Below are 20,911 nucleotides of genomic sequence, written 5' to 3' on the forward strand. Positions count from 1 at the left end.
GTATCTTCGGTATGGCGGGTTTGACCGCAGAAGGTACATTTTAAATTATCTTTGTTTTCCCGGTTAAATGGACGGGACTTCAAAGATGAGTTCGACACACTCCCGGAAGGGGAATTGGCAAGAAACCGTGACACCATAGCAGCTGCAGATCCTCCTCCGTGGCTGCCAACATTACTTCCACCCATCATAGTTGCGTGACGTTGAGCTTCACGCCTTACCATAGAGAACACCTCTTCAACAGACGGAAGAGGCTGAGTTCGTAAGATGTCACTACGAACCTTATCAAAAACATCATCCAAACCTGCCAGGAAGGCATACACACGATCCAACTGAACCTCATCTCGCAGCGTCTTCAAATCTTGAGCACACTCCATCTTAATCGGCCTTCGTTGATCCAACTCCTGCCACACAGATTTTAGATCAACGTAGTACACCCCAACTGGACGTCCTTCCTGACGAAGTCGAAACGACTTAACCTTCAACTCATAGATTTGAGAGATATCAGAACCATCGTAGTATGTTCGAGCAACCTTCTCCCATACTTCTTTGGCAGTACGAAGGTGAATAAAAAAACTCATGATAGCCGGCTCCATGGAGTTAATCAGCTATCCTTTGACAATAGCATTCCCAGTCTCCCATGTCTCAAACTCGATACTGTCTTCACCTGGTTCCTTGATGCTCCCCGACACAAACCCCTTCTTACCACGTCCTGCAATATGCATCTCCAATACTTTGGACCAAAGCGGGTAGTTCGATCCATTAAGCTTCACTGCACTCGGCACTGCTGTGGCATCATTCTGGATTATCACCGAGTTCAGAGGAGCGGAATTATTGGTAGGACCTCCACCGAGTCCTGGTTTCTGCCCCGACCACCTCCACTGAGTCCCGGTTTCTGCCCCGAGCCCCCATCTTCTATGTTCACCATCTTTCTTTATTTCAACGCGCAGCAGCACTAATACAACAAGGACAGAAAGTGCACAGTCCCTATGAATCACAGCAGCAACAGCACGATGAGATGTTTTCCTACTAGGGTTACGGTACCAGGCTCTTGATACCAAGTAGAAAATATACGGCAGGAATAATTCTTGTTATTATTCTCATTAAAAACAGGGATATATATACAACCCTAGTTACACAATCCTAATTACATAAGGAAACAAACTTTACATTCCTAAAGGAAACCTAATACCGTGTGACTCACGCTAACAGACAGAAGTGCAATAAGTTTGTAATATAATTTAAAAAATTATCCTTTGTTCTTATTCTCTTGTTTCAATTATATTTTCAATATCAATAAGAGTTGCTCGTACCGCCAGAAATTTCTTATATAAAGAAATTATATTGGATTTTACCATTCATTTCTCACTGGCTTTGTCGCCTTTCCTAATATTCGTTTTATATAGAGAGAAAGAGAGAGAGAGAGAGAGAGAGCCGGAGACCCATGGAGGAAACTAATTCCTCCTGTTCTTCATACAATTTTGGTCAAGAAAACTCACCCACACTTCAACGTCTCGAGTTCATAATTCAGAACAGGCCCGAACAGTGGGTCTATTCAATTTTCTGGCAAGCCTCATCAAAAGACAGCAATGACCTAGTTTCTTTGTCGTGGGCTGGTGGCCATTTTCGAAGCACTGGGGACTTGGCCTCCAAACAAAGTTACAACAAAGCCAATGTTTTCGATGTTGTGGAGAGGAAGAATGGGATTAGTAGAGAAGTTGAAGCTCTTTTCTATGAAGGCATGGATTTGGATGGTGGAGACGTTACCGACGCCGAGTGGTTTTACTTTTACACTGCCTCTTTAACCCAGTCATTTACTGCCGGCCACGGTAACATTCTGGGCCGTACGTTTTGTTCTGGTGATTTTGTTTGGCTGGCAGGTGATCATGAGCTTCAGTTCTATGAGTGCGAGAGAGTGAAGGAAGCAAGAATGCATGGAATTCACACTTTGGTCTGTATTGCAACTTCATGCGGAGTACTTGAACTCGCTTCTTTGGATGCGATCAAAGTAGATTGGGGTCTTGTGCAGATATCAAAATCGCTTTTCGGATCAAAGAACAACAACATGGTCTCAAAGCAGCTGAGCAGCAGCCGTGAGGACCATGTACTTGTTCCGCTGCTAGAAAGTGGAATGTTTTCAGGAGCTGAACAAATAGAGGGGACAACACAAGGTAACAAAATTGGTCCGAAAATTTTCAATACCACGAGTGTTTGGTTGGTACCAATACCAAAGACCAATATACAGATCTCGGGTCTTTTCTTTCTTCACTTAAAAACATTTTCCCGATATTTGATTTTAGGGCATTTTACTTAAAATATTCAGTTAATTTCTCTAATTAAATACCGATATCTTGTTGATATTTGTGTATTTGTACACTCCTCCAAATATTTCATTGCTTTGATGTTTTATATTTTGACGTGAAGGTGGTACAAAAGAAGTAGATCCTGTGACTATAGGTGGATCATCATCCGACTCTGTTGGAAATTTCACCTCTGAGAATATGGAGAACATACGACTAAAAAAAAGGGGACGATCATCAAACAGTGAAACTGGTAGATCAGAAACACCAATAAACCATGTTGAGGCAGAAAGACAAAGGCGAGACAAGCTTAACCGTCGATTCTATGCCCTCCGTGCCGTCGTTCCCAATGTGTCCAGAATGGACAAAGCTTCTTTACTTTCTGATGCAGTTGTATACATCAATGAGCTGAAAGCAAGGGTTGAGCAACTGGAGGCCAAAATCCAAGCACAACACCTGAAGCCCGTTGTTGACATTGGAGGCCAAACCACCAGCTCCATAATTGATCATCATCAAACAAGGCCGCGGCTATCATCAAGTTATGATAATAAAGCAGCTGGGGTTATGGAAATAGATGTGAAGATCGTAGGCTCAGAAGCCATGATACGAGTTCAGTGTCCGGACTGCGACTACCCTAATGCTAGATTGATGAATGCACTCAAAGACCTGGAGTTACAAGTTTATCATGCAAGCCTATCAAGTGTAAAAGAGTGGATGCTTCAAGATGTTGTGGCAAGAGTGCCTCAGGGCTTCACAAGTGAGGAGGCCCTGAGAATTGCTATTATAAAAGGATGGTACAACTAGAAGTTACAATTAAATAATTAGTTTCCCTTGCTATTATAAAAGGATGACGATCTCATTCTTCTTTCCTTGTTATAGTTGTTATTCAAAATTTAAGATGTGTTGGGCAAGTTTTATTTTTTAAGCTTTTGGCCAAGTTTTAGGAGGGAAATATGCATATCAAATATAAAAAAAATAAAACATGTGTATCTTGTACATGTCACGGTAACTAATGAGTTTAGCTCATTGGATAATGGTTGTACGTATCATTTGTTACATCGTATATAGTGCACCAATCTAGTATAACTATCTAGTCCCTCTAATTAACATCACCCTCGAAATTTGCAAATATTATATAGAACATCTACAATGGCGGAGCTAGAATTTTCATATAATGGTGTTATAAATCAACCAAAAAAGCGTTATTGGACATTTCGTTGAGCACCTAGTAAACAACTACCAATTCCTGCTAACATATGCTGAAAGTTTATGCCAACATAAGTTGACAACTACTATTATTTATAGAGGCTTGTTGAGGGTGAATGCGAGATCTATGATGTAATGTTGAAGACTGTCGAGACTTGTCAACTAAGGCCTTTCATAGAGTAGATGATGCATACAATAGATTCACACACAAGAAGAGAAAAAATGAATTCAAATAAGATACAAAAAATACAAGAAGTAGAAGGCAATTGTAATTTAGTTTGCCTTTACTATTTATAGAGGTCAAATACAATACACAAACAAGTATACATTAAAGTTGTTAGGGTCAAAGACAACCAATGACCCCATAATGACTTCGCAACTGCACATCCACGTCTAGCTATTTTTTTATTTTAGTTTTTGATGAAGGAAAATACATAGAAGAAGCTAGAGATATAAAAAATGATCGAAGATTATGTTTTAATTTTTGTTGATAGGCGAAGAATATGTTTGAAGAAATATATAGAGTAAAGGAATACAAAATGAAAACAAAAAATAAAAAACTATTTTGATTTTTTTTTTTTTTTTTTTTGGTTATCATTCATTTTTTTTTATATATTCCTCTCTCTCCCACCCATTCTTATTTAGGGCTGGAAAAAAATCCCAAACCGTATTCAAAAAATCTCAAAATCAAACTGAAAACATCCCGAATCAGAAATTTTGAACCATTTAATACCCGATCCTGAACCGATCCCAAAAAGCTCGATGCGGAATTTGGAATCTCATGTGACTTTGTTCGGAAATCCCAAACCAAATCGATAAATTTTTTAAATCAATTATATATATATATAATTGAATTAATAATGGCCGTTAGATTTAGTTGAGATTGAATCTCAACCGTTCGTTACTCTCTGTCACCTCACTTCCTCTGTGACTTCAAACTCTCCAATCTGTCACCTCACTTCCATAAAACTTCCTACATCTTTAGCCATCATTATTATGTGTAGAACCATAATACTTCCACCTCTTTGTTAGCACCTAGACTCTAGGCATATTGACTTTCAAACATAAAGCAAAGAGGCCTTCATAGTACAGATGACCTCTCTCTTGGTTCATACCCAGATACTCTAGCATATTCTCAACTCAGTTCATATTCTTACTCGAAGGAGGATTCTCTCCCCTCTTAATCTCTTTCCCCTTCTCTCCTCTCTTATTTGAATGGTTACGGTTAAATCACGTCAACATTTTATATTGATTTTTTTATAGAAACAATAAGACAAAAAGTAATATGTGAGAGGAGGGAAGAGAATCCTACTTCCTCTCTCTCACTCTCCACCCCCCCCCCCTTTTCTCTCTCTCTCCTCTGACTCGCCCAGCTAGTGCAGCCACCACACACCACCACCAAATGACTTCGTCGTGCAGCCACCACATCTCCACCACCACGTCACGCAGCCACCACGACTCGATTGCTGTTTCTTTGTCTCTTGATCTCTCCCCCTCCCTTATTCTCCACCCCTATCAGTCCATGGCGTCGAGGGAAATCTTTGCACGGAAATGATCAATCCCAAACCCTTCCAAAATTCCAAAACAATTTCGAAATTCCTGAACCAAAATTTCGGTTCGGGTTTGATTTTCAAAATCCAATCCTAAAATAGATTGGTTCAGAATTTGGATTATGTGTTTCAGATTGGGATCCCGTCCGGAACCACCCCTCTTATCTATCCAATTCCTTCCTACATATAGCCTTACATCTCAAGCACAAACACGCAAATGTAAAAAGCAAAAGCTAAAGTTAGCAAATCAATCCCAAAAATTAAACATTAAAAATTTAATTTTAAAAGAACCAAAATCCAAAATTGTTATCAAATGGACGGTAAGTAAACCATTACAAGAAATAAGAAAAGTACCATTCAACAATTTAATTATAAAATGGTAGCTTCTCACCAAGTTCCATTTTTGAGATTAAGGATTCAACAATATTAGAATTTATTTTTACTTTTGTTAGATAAATGAAGACTTCCATTGTAATACAAGCCAAACTAAGACCGTATTCATTTTGTTTTTGGCTTATTTTTATTTTTAATTTTGTGCTAAAGAGATGAAGAGTATGAACAAAGTAAAGAAATGCAGAAAAACCAAAGCTTTGCAGAACAAAAAATGAAGGCAAAAGTAATCGAGAGAATGAGAGAGAAAGAGAAAGAAAGACTGAATATTTGGGTCTTGTATTACTGACTTGATGAATGTATTACAGGTGTATTACAGTATTCATAGAGAGTAGCTTATATTCTTTACACTTGTAACAAAACTCAGTCACTCCTTTATCTCTCTAACTTCTTCGTGACAGTCTCGGTACTGGTTTGGTACTGAGGTACTTTTATAAAAAGTGGGTATCAAAAAAAGCTGAGCTCAAAAAGATGTTTGGTAATTACAAGTTTATTACAGTATTTATAGAGAGTAGCTTATACTCTTTACACTTGTAACAAAACTCAATTACTCCTTTCTCTCTCTAACTTCTCCGTGACAGTCTCAGTACTGGTTTGGTACTGAGATACTTTTATAAAAAGTGGGTATAAAAAAAAGCTGAGCTCAAAAAGGTATTTGGTAAACACTTAAAAACAGCTTATTTTCACAAATTTGGGTGAAAAAAAGCTGAAAATGTGAAGCAACAAAAATGAGCTTATTCTCACAGCACAGAAGAAACAGTTTTTTTTTTCAAAGCACAGTAATGCCAAACCAGTCCAACCTGACATAAGGGGTGGGCACGAGCTAGACCAAGGCCAAATTTGGAGGAAATGGTTCGGATTCTGAAATTTTGAGTTTTAAAACTGGACCTAACCTGGCCATTTTTAAACGGACCTGGTCCACTAGTCCAATTATTTTTCTTCTTTTTAAACTGCAATGCATAACACATGCTGCAACATCACATTAGCACATAACATAGTTCACAATGGGATATGATATCCACACTCTTTTTTACTTCTCACACACCCGTTTAATTTTCAGCCATTGGATCAGATGTATTGAAGAAAATCAAAGGACAAAAAATAACGTGTGTGAGAAATAAAAATGAGCGTGTGGATAACACAACCTTTTCACAATAAAAGTAGCATATATTGTGGCTTCGTGCACAGTAGCACACATTACAGAATACAAAAGCACAAATTTTATCCAAATAACATCCAAATTTTGTAGTTCGAAAATCAAATTAACATCCAAAATAACATCAAATGTCCAAAGATCATGAAGAATATGAAGGGATCATTCGCTTTTAAGGGGTTGTTTGAATATCAATTTGTTTTTATTTTTTAATTTATGAAAATTGAAAACTCTTTTGATACTATTAGTTTTCTAAAAATTGAAAATTGAAAATTGAAAGTCCCATTTTGAAAACTCAAGAAAAACATTTGCAAAGAATAGTGTTAATGAGTTAAATTGTTAGTTGCTAAAGGATAAGGTAAGTCGGTGGGGCTCGAACCTACACCATGGTGTATCGACAAGATTGTTTTAGAGCATCTCCAATGTTGATGTCAATAGACGTGGCAATGTCAGATTTTCTCTTTTTCCAACCGATATGTTTTTTTTTTTTTTTTTTTTGTTATAAATGGTATTTGTGAGACCAATTTTAAAATAAATTTTCAAGATATATAATTTATGCATTAATAGAATCCACACAATAAAATAATTAAAAATTATTTGACATCACATTTTCCTCTTATGTCAATCCACATTGAATTGATATATTTGCTGGAGCTTGCTCTTACTTTCAAATTTGATTACATGATATTCTACTTAGGATTTGACATCTCATTTGAAGATGGTCTTACATTGCTACGGTAAAGCATCATTTGCTTCTTTCATTTGTTTTAACTTAAAAAATTGATAGTTATCAAATGAGGTTTTAGCTTTCAATTTTCAAAAAGGTGAAAATAAAAACTGAAAATTGAAACTGAAATAATTATCAAACAGCTATTATTATTGTTATTAATTTATTAGTTCCAAAGTCGAAAAGTTATGTAAATGGTGAATTACTCTGGTAGTTATTTATGGTCATCTTCCCGAGCAGACTATGTCTCAGATTCCAAAACCCCTATTTAGTAAAAAGTAGTGTAGAATAATACATGTAAAAAAATTAAATGAAAAAAGTCTGAAAGGTTATACGTACATCCACAAAATGGAGTAATTTATAGGATTGGTTCAGTATGGGATCTCAAACTGAAAATTTTTGGGACATGAATTTGAAGACTAATTCCGAATCAAAATTTTGGCACTCCCAATTTTCGGGATTCCCAAAATGTTTTCGGTATTTTGGGATGTATTGGGAATGGATTTTGAGTTTTGGGCTTTTGGGTTGAAATTTGAGATTTTTTGTTTGTGGGCTAAAATTTGGGTTTTTGGCCTGAAATTTTGTTGCCCAATTTCATATCAATTGAAATTTAGGTTTTTTTTTATCTCTTACCAATTTGAAATTTTATACCAATTGAAATATCAATTCATTCATACCAAGTCAAATTGACCTTCCAAAGTTCCGAACTATTTAATTTCATACTTCTATTTCTAATATTAGTCTACTATCATACTACTTAAATTCAACATTCAACATCCATGCAACCAAACCAAATATATATATATATATATATATACACACACATATACATATATACATTTTTGGTTTAGTTCGAGATTCTGGAACCATGAACATGTACTCCCGATTCTTGTACTGAAAAGTTTAGGATCAGTTTAGTATGGATCTCGAAAATTTAGGTATTATAGGTTTGGGTTTTTCTGTATGGGATCAGGATTTTTTGGTTTGGGGTTTTCGGGAAAATTTTCCAGCCCTAGTAATTTATGTCCTTATGATGCTACTAAAGCCACAATTGACTAACATAAAACAAGAATTTTTTTTTTGAGTACATCAATATATTTTTACACTAAGGGGAAGGGAAGTTCGGCTAAGCCACACAATGGGCAACCTAATTTGGTATTAAATTCACCATCTACGAGATTCAAACCTAAGACCTCTCACTTCAAGTGAAGAGGACCTCTTACTTCAAGTGAAGATGAATACCATCAGACCATAGTACAGAGTAGCTAAAACAAGATATTAAGTTATCATAAACAAGGTTACATAAAATGGTCCAAATACAAAGTTAAGTACCAATAAAACAGATAAACGAGCTTTAAATACATAGTTAAGCACCAATAAAAGAAATGAACTACCCATAGGAACCCTAGCTACTCCTCCACCACAAAAAGCATCAATAAAAGGGATGGACTAGCCATAGGATTCAAAACTAAATAAACCATACGAACCCTAGCTACTCCTCCACCGCATAAAGCGTCATCGCCACATCAACAATCAAGGAAGAGGCAAAGAACAAGCCTCGGCAAGAGATCTATAGAGGATGGGGTGGGAGCTTCATACTCAAGCCAACCTGCATCATTCTCAATCTATCAAAGAAATGATCAAAATTGGATTGGATTGGATTAATTGGATTGGATCCTAGAACACATGTATATATCAAATTGGATTGGATTCTAACAATATGTAGACTGTATTCTACAGCAAAATCTTACATCAGAAATCTATTTTTGATTGATCAAATGAAAATTTCGTTAAATGTGACAGTTTGAACCAACTAACACCCCTATTAGATAGGCGCATCAATATCATTGCATTGGATTACTATTATATATTTGTAATTAGATGAATATGATACTCTATATGCTACACAAATTTCAAAATTTATATATTCATCCAGTGACAATGAATAACCTCCTTAATCCCTAGTCAATATTCCACATAAACTTTCTAGCCTTTCGTAGGTGACTGATATAAAAAGGGGAAAGAATTCATGCTGATTTCAACTAACGAAGAGGAAATGCAAAAAAATAAGCCTTGCCATTGTATCAACCTAGCAGATATCCAAAAGGAAACTGTTTCACGTCCTTCGGTTCTTGTTCTAAAATTTCTTTCACATAGTGAAACGGAGAAAAGAGTAAACTTTCTATCAATCTTTCATATGAACACATAACATGATGACAAACAATTCAAGTCCAATAAATTTCCGGAATAGGACTGATGAGACGAGTGCACCAAGCAAACCCGCAAAAATTGAACTACATTCGTACTCTCTCCTCCGTGTGTGTGTGTTTTTTTATCACGCAGCAGCATGTGGTACGTGTCCTACAAGTCACAGTAACAATTCCAATAGGATAGGGTTTTGTATTAAAGTTTTAGAGAGATGAGGTCCCAGTTCACTACTAATAGTATTGATATTAGGGAATTTTTATGAAAAGGGTTTGGACTAAATTTATTTTAATCAACAATAATGCTATAACTTTATTTAATGAAAAAAATTAAATATTAGTGAAAATTTTAATGAAAATGACACAATTTTAACATTAAAAAAAAAAAAAAAAAAAACCTGATGTGTGGACCCTATGCATCCATCACAGACACTATTTATGAAACTGAACGGTAGTACAATATTTATTAGTCCAATTTCATAAATAGTGTCTAGTTCTTGGTCCACTTTCATAAATAGTGTCTAGTTCTTGTTCATGTTTCATACATAGTGCCTAGTTATTGGGTCTAGTTTTTATAAATAATGTATATTAATTGGTACAGTTTCATAAATAGTGTCTCTTTCTTACTCCAGTTTCATAAATAGTGCCTATAGTTATTGATCCACTTTCATAAGTAGTACCTAGTTCTTAGTCATGTTTCATAAAAATTGCTTTTTTTTTTTTTTTTTTTTTTTTTTTGTTTTAAGAAAACCTCAGTGGTACAAGGGAATTTTATTGATATGAAAAACGAAGTGACAACTAGTCAAGGGGGAACAAAAACCTTACCCCTCATTTAAACAAGAAAACCAAAATACAAGAAAAGAGGGGGGACATAAACCTTACCCTTCATGAAAAAGAAAATACAAGAAAGGAGGAAGGAAATAAACCTTACCCCTTTGGGAAAAGAAAATACAAGTGATATAGGGGTCATAAAATCAATCCCATCTAAAATAAAGCCTAAAAAGTTACCTGCAAGATAAGCTACAAAACAGAAAGGAAAACATAAAAGGATTAGTAAAAAAGAAAATCACACATCAAGAAAGGGAGATAAACATGTAAGTTGGCATGCCTAAGAAGTTTGAATGTAGAAAAGGAAGAATCTCTATAGAAGGAGTTGCATGTCAAACAAAAGAAGACGAAAGAAGCCTAAATTGGACAATTTCTTAGCAATGACATTCCCTTCTCAAAATGTATGAGAGCAACGGAAATCCACGTGCTATAATCGTGAAATACAATTTTTTCAACGAGTTCAGAGTGATCAAGGAGGAGAAAAATATCCAAAAGCAAAGCAAGATATCACACTAGAAGAGTCACCTTCAAGCCATAAATTTTGCCAACCTCGCGCAAGAGCCAACTCCACAACAAGGATGACAACATGAAGTTTTGCATAGAAAGAAGTATGATGCCCTAAACTCAAGGAGAAACCACAGAGAAAATAACTCGTAGAATCTCGAAAAACCCCACCACAAGCCGCAGGACCTGGGTTAGCTTTAGCTAGGCCATCCATATTCACTTTGACCTAAGGAAATGGAGGGAGATGCCAAGAACAGGAACTATAGAAGGAGCTTTACAAGACTCAGCTGAGATTCCAAAGGATACTAAAAGCTGCTTATCCAAAATACCACGTACATGACCAAGAGTGAAAACTCCAATCTGCCTAATCCAAGACAAAGTAGAGCAACAAATGTGTGGAAGTGAAGGAGGCACACTTTCAAACTTCACCTTATTACACATCTTCCAAATAGGCATTAATAAGAAAAATAATTATGCTATCAAGACATTGCGAAGCTGCGAAGAAAATCATTTTGACACAAAATCAAGCCATAAATATGAGAATGAGCCTGAAAGTGGAAGAATAGTTCCAAATTGAGTAGCAAGCCATAACAAAGTATGTTGTGCAAATTCACAACTAAAAAATAAGTGTTTAATAGATTCAAAATTATTGTAACATAGTTGGCATATTGGAACCAATGGAATGCGCCGTCTCTGAAGTTGATCCTCCGTTAGGAGTTTATTGAAAAGTATCCTCCAAACTTAAATGGAGTAACGCAGTGGAATGAAAGAACGCCAAATAATGGAAGCCCAACTTTTAATAGGAAATCGACAATGAACAATTTCATAGCCATCAGAAAACGAAAATACTCCAGATGTAGAAGCTTCCCAAACTAATATATCGTTTTCCTCATCGATTGGAAGTGGCACCTTTAAAATATATTAGGCAAATCTGGAAAAGTATTAGAAAAAAAGGAAGGATTAACCCATTTTCCTCCACATATAATGTCTGAGACCATAGTGCAAGACAAATAAGAAGCAAGCTCAATAGCACCAACGACCTCTACAATAGGTGTATCCAACCACTTATCAACCCAAAGAGAAGTACTAGAACCATTCCCAATCACCCATTGACAGTTTTGAAACAAGATAGGGATAATAGATTCAATATCAGGCCATATAGATGATCGTTTGTAACAAGTAGAGTATAAACGACCATGTACCTGAAATCGCCCTCGAAAATAAACGCTCCATAAAGAATCAGAAGTAATAACAACTCATCCAAGCTTTAAAAGAGCCGCAGTATTTAGAGAGCAAAGATCACGTAATCCTAAACCACCCTCATTTTTTGGTGCACAAATCTGAGACCAAGAAACTGTGACAATTTTCTTTGAAGTCTCGTCACCGGACCATATAAAATTGCGAGCACATCATGAAAGAGACCTCAACAACGAAAAAGGCCATGGATAAACAAAGAAACTATGCAAAAGCTTACTTTGGAAAACTGATTGAATAAGTTGAACTCTTCGTACCATTGTTAAAAGTTTCCCTTTCCAACCTGTTAGCTTAGCTTTAGCTTTATCTGCCAAAGCCTGAAGACGACACCTCCTAGGCTTGCCACGAAAAATTGAAACTCCTAAATAGACAAATGGTACTTTACCTTCTTTGAATCCCAAGTATCGCTCGACCATAACTTTGCGATGCCTTTAAGTTGAGCTCAAGTATAAAGTACTTTTATCCTTATTGATATATTGACTAGAGGCCCTACTATATCTGTCTAAGAAACCTTGCAGATTACACAGAGTGACAACATTACTTCTACAGAAAATGAAGAGAACATCTGCATAAAGAACATGAAAAAGAGAAATACAACCTCTTGGAGCAAAAAATGGCTTTGTAAGCCCATCAAGTTGGAGCCGACTCAAACCTCTGGATAAAGCTTCCTCAGCTACGTAGAAAAGCAACGGAAAGAGAGGATCCTCTTGCCGCACTCCCTGAGAACAAGAGAAAAAGCCACGCGGGGAACCATTAATTAAGATGGACAATTTAGCAGATCTCAAGATGGTAGAAACCCAGTCCAAAAAACAATTGGAGAAACCAAAATTAGTAAGCACCCACAATAGGAAAGACCAATTTAAATCAACTTTAACTCCAATGTTACCACCACGAGATTTTTTGTCAAGCACATTGAAGCATTCTGAAGCTAGGCTAATACAATCTGTGATACGTCACCCAGGTATAAAAGCAGCTTGTTGTGAGAAATAATGCAACAACATGAGAAAGACGAATTGCCAAAATTGTAGGTATAATCTTGAAAAGAAAATTTGCCAAGGCAATAGGTCTAAATTGGGTAATCAATATAGCTCATTCTACCTTCGGTGTTAGCACCAAGAAATTATTATTGGCATTAGGGTATAACCAATTTGACTCAAAGAATTGTTTCACAAATTGAACAACATCATAGCCAACAATATCCCAACAATGATGATAGAAAAAACTTGGAAAACCATCTGGCCCAAGCACACTAGAAGCACTTAAGGAGAAAACTACCTCTTTGATTTCCTCATCAGTAGGCAATGCAAATAAAAGATCATTTTCCGAATTAGTGACCATAGGCTGAATAACCTCACAAACCTCATCAATACCTGAAGAAGTAACAGAAGAACCAAAACAAAGTCTTATAAAAATTAACAAAATGGTACGTTCTCAATAACCAGCGGATCAGTAAGAATATTATTTTCATCTTGGACATAACTAATACGAGAGCTAGAGGATTTGATGCGTGCATAGGCATGAAAAAAAAAAAAAAGAATTTCGATCCCCTTCAGTCAACCATTTAACACGAGCTCTATCTTTCCAAAAGGCCTCCTGCATTTTGAGAGACTCCATTACTGTATCCTTGGCAACAATCTCCTCTTCAAAAAGAACGTCATTGATACCCTCATTTGAAATTCTCTATTGAATCATAGAGAGATTATGACAAGCATCAATCACTCTATTATGAACATCACCAAAAACAGAAGAATTCCATTGGCGCAAACAAACTTTTAGAGCTTTCAATTTTTGCAGCATGATAAACATAGGGCAACTGTAGACAACTGTATTCAACCAACATTGAGTAACAGTTTCCCGAAAAGATGGATGTTAAACCCACTTTGATTGAAAACGAAAAGGACGAGGACCACTGCTCAAAATTCTTGAAGCAGAAAAAATAAGAGGATTATGATCAGAAACTACCTTTGGCAAGACTATGCAATTAGAGTGAGTCCATGAATCAAACCAACTTATATCATACAAAGAACCATCTAGCCTCCTTTCTGAGCGACCACGAAACCCCCAACCATTGGACCATGTAAAAGCTTCGGAGAGCAACTAGAGTGCCACAGAAAGCACGAAAATACGAGAGAAAACTCAAATTCAAAACCACCACAATGGAAATCGAAAAGGGAAGCCAAAATAATCACCAAAGTGGGAATCAACGAGGCCTTTCAAAGAGAACCCAACCAAGATGCAAAGGCTCTGGTAGACGCAACGAAGACGATGCCAGAACACTCAACAATGCTGATGTCGGTAGCAAGATGCTGCCCCCGGCCGGTTGTCGACAAAACTCTATTTCTTAGTCCAGTTTCATAAATAATGTATAGTCTAGTTTCACAAATAGTTTCCACCTATTGGTTTAGTTGTGGAAATAGTGCCTAATTCTTTGTTTCATTTCATAAATAGTGTCTACTTATTGGTCTAGTTTCATAAATAGTGTCTATTTATTGGTCTAGTTTCATAAATAATATCTACTTATTGATCAAGTTTTATGAATAGTGTTTAATTCTTGGTTCAGTTTCATAAGGTTTGAAACTTAATCCCTTTTTGATTTTGTAAAAGCACCCATTACGCCAAAAACGATGAAGCTAAAGGTGATCATTTAGATCAAAACCTTGAAAAGATTATGTTCTCAATAATTATATTTAAAAAGCTATTTTCAATTACCAAATTAAAATTTCCTCACATTTTTTTACATACCTACAATAATAAATGTAGCTCTTCATCCAATTTATTGAGCTTAAGTGAGAAATTTTTCCTTGTACCCGTAACACAAATGGTACAGCACATGTTATTATATATGTAGAATTTTATTTTTTATGTTATTAATTTTTTAACATAAGAATATCACAACTTGTATAGAGACACGTGGTGTACCACTCCCTGTTCCGGACACATTGAAAAATCTTTCTTCATCTTGACTACTATTGAAAAACAACACCACAAAAATTGAAGTCTTTTCTTATTCTAAGCCAAAAAAATAAAATTAAAAAAAAAATTCTATTAAGCTAACTAACAATGGGACAAAAAAGTGCAGTGTAGAAAAAAGAGGGCGCGGGTGGGGACGCGTCCAGAGCAAGTTGGCTTTTTTATGTTTTTTTTATTTTATTCTTTTGTTTCTTATTATTAAATAAAGTTAGAGGATAATTTTTTATTAAAATGAAAAAATTTGAAGTTTTTTTCTTTAGTTTTCTTTTGATATTATCTCCACTTAATCAATCAAGAAATTAATATGTGTAGGGTTTTTATGCAAAAAAAGTACATCATGTACTTAAAAGTAAAACTATTTGATATAGGTTGTAATTTGTTCTGTGAGATGATCGATGTGAGACTTTGTGTTTTATTCAACACTAGATGCTCCTTTATTAGTCCTGGAACCTCGCTCACTGATCAGTTTCTTATTCCATTTGTTCTCATCCTCTTGCTTCAATTCTATGTTCCATATCAATCGGAGACCCATACGCACCGAAATTTCTTACATAAAAAAAAAAGTTTTTAGTCAAAATGATCCATAAAATTTGCATAACTCCTCACTTTGGTCTCTGAGATTTGAAATTGATATAATTGGTCCCTGAATTTGTCCACAATTAATCATTTTGGTCCTTCCACGAAAAGCCTTCACAAAATAAGAATAAAATGACAAAAATACCCTCAAATTTTGTCAAATCATTTTAGCTATTGTTTATTAAATTAAGGGTAATTTTATCATTTTGATCCTTATTTAACATAATTTTTCACCGAATGACCAAAATGATTGATGATAGACAATCTCAGAGACCATTTCTATTGATTTCAAATCTCAGATATCAAAGTGAGGAGTCAGACAAATCTCAAACACCATTTTGGCTAAAAAGCCATTAAAAAATTATATGTATTGGATTCTACCGTTCATTTCTGACTTAGTCGCCTTACCTAATATTCGTTGTATAGAAGAGAGAGAGAGGAGAGAGGAGAGAGAAAGAGGAGAGAGAGAGAGAGAGCGCCGGAGAGCCATGGAGGGAACTAATTCCTCCTGTTCTTCATACAATTTTGCTCAAGAAAACTCACCCACACTTCAACGTCTCCAGTTCATAATTCAGAATAGGCCCGAACGGTGGGTCTATTCAATTTTCTGGCAAGCCTCATCAAAAGACAGCGATGACCTAGTTTCTTTGTCGTGGGCTGGTGGCCATTTTCAAAGCACTGGGGACTTGGCCTCCAAACAAAGTTACAACAAAGCCAATGTTTTCGAAGTTGTGGAGAGGAAAAAGGGGATTAGCAGAGAAGTTGACGCTCTTTTCTATGAAGGCATGGATTTGGATGGTGGAGACGTTACCGATGCTGAGTGGTTTTACTTTTACACTGTCTCTTTAACCCAGTCATTTACTGCCGGCCATGGTAATAGTAACATTCTGGGCCGTACGTTTTGTTCTGGTGGTTTTGTTTGGCTGGCAGGTGATCATGAGCTTCAATTCTATGAGTGTGAGAGAGTGAAGAAAGCAAGAATGCATGGAATTCAAACTTTGGTTTGTATTGCAACTTCATGCGGAGTACTTGAACTCGCTTCTTTGGATGCGATCAAAGTAGATTGGGGTCTTGTGCAGATATCAAAATCACTTTTCGGATCAAAGAACAACAACAACATGGTCTCAAAGCAGCTGAGCAGCAGCCGTGAGGACCATGTACTTGTTCCGCTACTAGAAAGTGGAATGTTTTCGGAAGCTGAACAAAGAGACTGGACAACACAAGGTAACGAAATTGGTCCGAAAATTTTCAATACCATGAGTGTTTGGATGGTAACAATACCAAATACCACTTTACAGATCCAGGGTCTATTGACAATGGTACTGTAGATTCTTACTATTAGTACCAAGCTGTCTTTTCTCCCTTCACTTAAAAATATTTTCCTGATCTTTTATTTAGGGCATTTTACTTAAAATATTCAGCTAATTTCTCTAAATAACGATATCTTGTTGATATTTGTGTATTTGTACACTCCTCCCAATTTTTCACTGCTTTGATGTTTAATATTTTGACGTGAAGGTGGTACAAAAGAAGTACCTCCTGTGACTATAGGTGGATCATCATCCGACTCAGGACCTTCCGACTCTGTTGGAAATTTCACCTCTGAGAATATGGAGAACATACGACTGAAAAAGAGAGGACGCTCATCAAACCGTGAAACTGGTAGATCAGAAACACCAATAAACCATGTTGAGGCAGAGAGACAGAGGCGAGAGAAGCTTAACCGTCGATTCTATGCCCTCCGCGCTGTTGTTCCCAATGTGTCCAGAATGGACAAAGCTTCTTTACTTGCTGATGCAGTTGTATACATCAATGAGCTGAAAGCAAGGGTTGAGCAACTGGAGGCCAAAATCCAAGCACAACACCTGAAGCCCGTTGTTGACATTGGAGGCCAAACCACCAGCTCCATAATTGATCATCATCAAACAAGGCCGCGGCTATCATCAAGTTATGATAATAAAGCAGCTGGGGTTATGGAAATAGATGTGAAGATCGTAGGCTCAGAAGCCATGATACGAGTTCAGTGTCCGGATTGCGATTACCCTAATGCTAGATTAATGAATGCACTCAAAGACCTGGAGTTACAAGTTTATCATGCAAGCATATCAAGTGTGAAAGGGTTGATGCTTCAAGATGTTGTGGCAAGAGTGCCTCAGGGTTTCACAAGTGAGGAGGCCCTGAGAATTGCTATTATAAATAGATGGTACAACTAGAAGTTACAATTCAATAATTAGTTTCCCTTGCTAATGAGGAATGATTTTGGGTATTGGTGACGAACTCATTTTTTTTCCTTGTTATAGTTGTAACTCAAAATTGAAGTTGTGTCCTCCAAGTTTTATGTTTTAGGCTTTTGGCCAAGTTTTAGGAGGGAAATATGCGTAAATTAATTATGTATTGGATTGTTTTCCAAGTCCCTAAATGTTGGTTCTTCTTGCAACGATGATATCAGTAGTTAATAAGCTAACCTATTCATCTCCTATATCTCTCTCTGAAGAATATGTGAGAAACTATTGCATATCTTTATATACACCATGTGCGATATTGGTGTATCGAATATGAAAAAAAACTAATGGGTAACTTGTACATGTCACGTTAACTAATGACTTTAATTGTATGTATCACCTTGTTACATCATATATATATATATATATATATATATATATAGATAGTACACCAATCTAGTATAAATATATGGTCTCTCTATTTAACATCACTCGTCGAATATTTACATGAAATATGTTGGTCTACGTATAGCTATTTTTTGGTTTTTAGTTTTATTTTTGTTTAGTGATGGAGGAAAATACATAGAAGAAACTGGAGATATATAAAAAAAAAAATGGTGGAAAAATATGTGTGAACAAATATATAGGTAAAGGAATATAAAATGAAAACAACAAATAAAAAATAAAAAACTATTTTCTGACAAAAAAAAAATTATTATTTTAAGTTTTTTTTTTTTTTTTTTTTTGGTTATCATTCATATTTCTTTATACATTTTCCTTTCTCCCACCACTCTTATCCATCCGTTCGTTCCTACATATAGTCTCACATCTCAAGCACAAAACACGCAAATGTAAAAAAGCAAAAAGACCAAAGTTAGCAAATCAGTCCCAAAAATTAAAAATATAAGCACTAAAACCATTACAAGAAAGAAGAAAAGTACCAGTCAGTAATTTAATTATAAAATGGTAGCTTCTCACCAAGTTCCATTTTTTGAGACTGGGGATTCGATAATTTTAGACTTTATTTTTACTTTTGTTAGATAAATGCAAATTTACTGCCATTGCAATACAATACCAAATTAAGACTGTATACATTTTGTTTTTATTTTTTTTTAGTTTTTGTGCTAAAGAGATAAACATATCGTATATGTGACAAATTAAAGAGGGATGAAGCATGACAGAGGGAGGGTGGTGGAAAGAATGAGCGAGAAATGAAGGATAATTTATGAAAGTCAAAACGAAGTACTTTTACATTCTAAAGAATAAAAACTTTTATTGAATAGACAAAATCGTAATTATGAAGGCCTCTTTCTATTTCGTTTTTAATTAGTGTTTGTTTAGTCTTTTGTGTAATGGATTCCGAAAAAGTATGTTAAAGTTAGGAAGAATGCATAATGATGAAGGTGTAAGAAGAATAAAAGTGATCCATGTGAGGAAGTTATCGATGGTCAAAACAAAGTCACTTGTCAAAAGATTAAATAGGTGGTTATACATATAGTTGGTTAGTTAGAATCTTGTTAGAGTGAATTAGTTGGTATAAGGAGGTAGTTAAAGAAAAGTACTTGTCCTGCAAGTTTGGAAAACTTCTATATAAATGAACTATGTAAATCATATGGTTTTCAAATGAAGAAAAACATTCTCTACTGATACAACTCTATCTCATCTCCTCTATCTCTCTTCTTAAAACATATTTCAGCTATCTCAATAGAAGAAAGGATGCGGGAAGAAATTAAAAAGGAATGTGTATAGAGAAACAAATCGAAACTAAAACAAAAAATGTAAAAATGATTTGAAGTGTTATAATTTTTATGTATTTATTTTCTTATAATCTCATTTATTTCATATACTTTCTTTCTGGCGCAAAAACGAAAATTGAAAATGAAATGATATTTCTCAAACAGCTCATAAGTTCTACTAAAATTTTGAAATGTCTATTCTCCGACGGATTATGTACCATGCTTGTATGATTAGATCTGCCAACTTCTTACACGACCTATAAACTTGACAAGAAATGAGACGAAAACAGCAGATTTCGAATCAACATTTTATTTAATCGGATCATTATCGGGTCACCCATTTCAATTCTTGTAAAACAAAAAAAATAGTTTGGTAATTTTTAACTACAAATTAAATTACATTTAAAATTCATAATAATTTTTACAAGTGTGAAAAATGTGAAACAAATATGAAAAACGCTTTGATGATGGATACATCATCGTTTGGATTTTTAAAACCCTCCAAACACTCATGAACTGTGTTTTTAGGTGGAGTTGAAAATGTGTAATAATTCATAATAAATAATTTACAAGTGCGAAAAATGTGAAAACTTTATGCCAACGCTCGTGATCACATCTTTTACACTTTGTCGATGGTTACATTGTCATTTGGATTTTTAGAGTTTAGGTTTAGGGTATGTACATATTATTTAGTGATAGCGTAGTATGTAGATACTAATTTAGTATGACATTTTTCATGTGATTATTTTTTAAGTAAAATATATTTTTTGTAACGGGTGACGGGTCGTGCTATATTACCCATTAATTTTAACGGGTCGAGCGAGTCATATTATCCATTCATTTTAACAAGTTTAACACAACACGATCCATTAAGATATCGAGATGTTATAAAAACGATCCGAATACGACAGACACGACACGATCACTAGGTCTATGTATGATGTTTGGAATAAGACACCAGGTGACCAAATTCATTCATACAAATATTCATGAATCTTGAAGAGACTTTGAAAACACACATTAAACCCATGATGAAAGAGAAACAAAGATTCTAGATGGGCTAAGAAAAATACTGAAAATACAAAATGAAAAACATGTGTGATTTTTGTTGACATGTCCTAATTTGTTGAGCCCAGCGTTTACTAAATAAAACCAGAATCTTGAAATGTTGTTCATCTATGGAAAACGTGCTGAAAATTCACCCTCGTGGGCTGCTCATGCGCATGCATCAGTGGTTATCGCAAACCCTAAATTTTTTTTTTGCCACTGATCATTTACCAATGACATAAACATA

At 35.4% G+C, this 20,911-nt stretch overlaps 2 protein-coding genes across 2 annotated transcripts; both read left to right on the forward strand.

Annotated features, from left to right (window-relative positions):
* The first annotated feature begins 1,407 nt into the window (after nt 1-1,407).
* LOC137711733 (transcription factor bHLH14-like) lies at nt 1,408-3,256 on the forward strand. The gene is made up of 2 exons (XM_068450989.1): nt 1,408-2,168; nt 2,422-3,256. Exons 1-2 carry the CDS (start codon nt 1,442-1,444, stop codon nt 3,099-3,101), a joined length of 1,407 nt encoding a protein of 468 aa, XP_068307090.1. The 5' UTR covers nt 1,408-1,441; the 3' UTR covers nt 3,102-3,256.
* Nucleotides 3,257-16,135: 12,879 nt separating this feature from the next.
* Nucleotides 16,136-17,872, forward strand: LOC137711719 (transcription factor MYC3-like). Its single transcript, XM_068450979.1, has 2 exons — nt 16,136-16,883; nt 17,178-17,872. Exons 1-2 carry the CDS (start codon nt 16,148-16,150, stop codon nt 17,870-17,872), a joined length of 1,431 nt encoding a protein of 476 aa, XP_068307080.1. The 5' UTR covers nt 16,136-16,147.
* The last annotated feature ends 3,039 nt before the right edge of the window (nt 17,873-20,911 follow it).

The sequence above is a fragment of the Pyrus communis genome, chromosome 12 (assembly GCF_963583255.1).
Source record: "Pyrus communis chromosome 12, drPyrComm1.1, whole genome shotgun sequence".
Taxonomy (NCBI): domain Eukaryota; kingdom Viridiplantae; phylum Streptophyta; class Magnoliopsida; order Rosales; family Rosaceae; genus Pyrus; species Pyrus communis.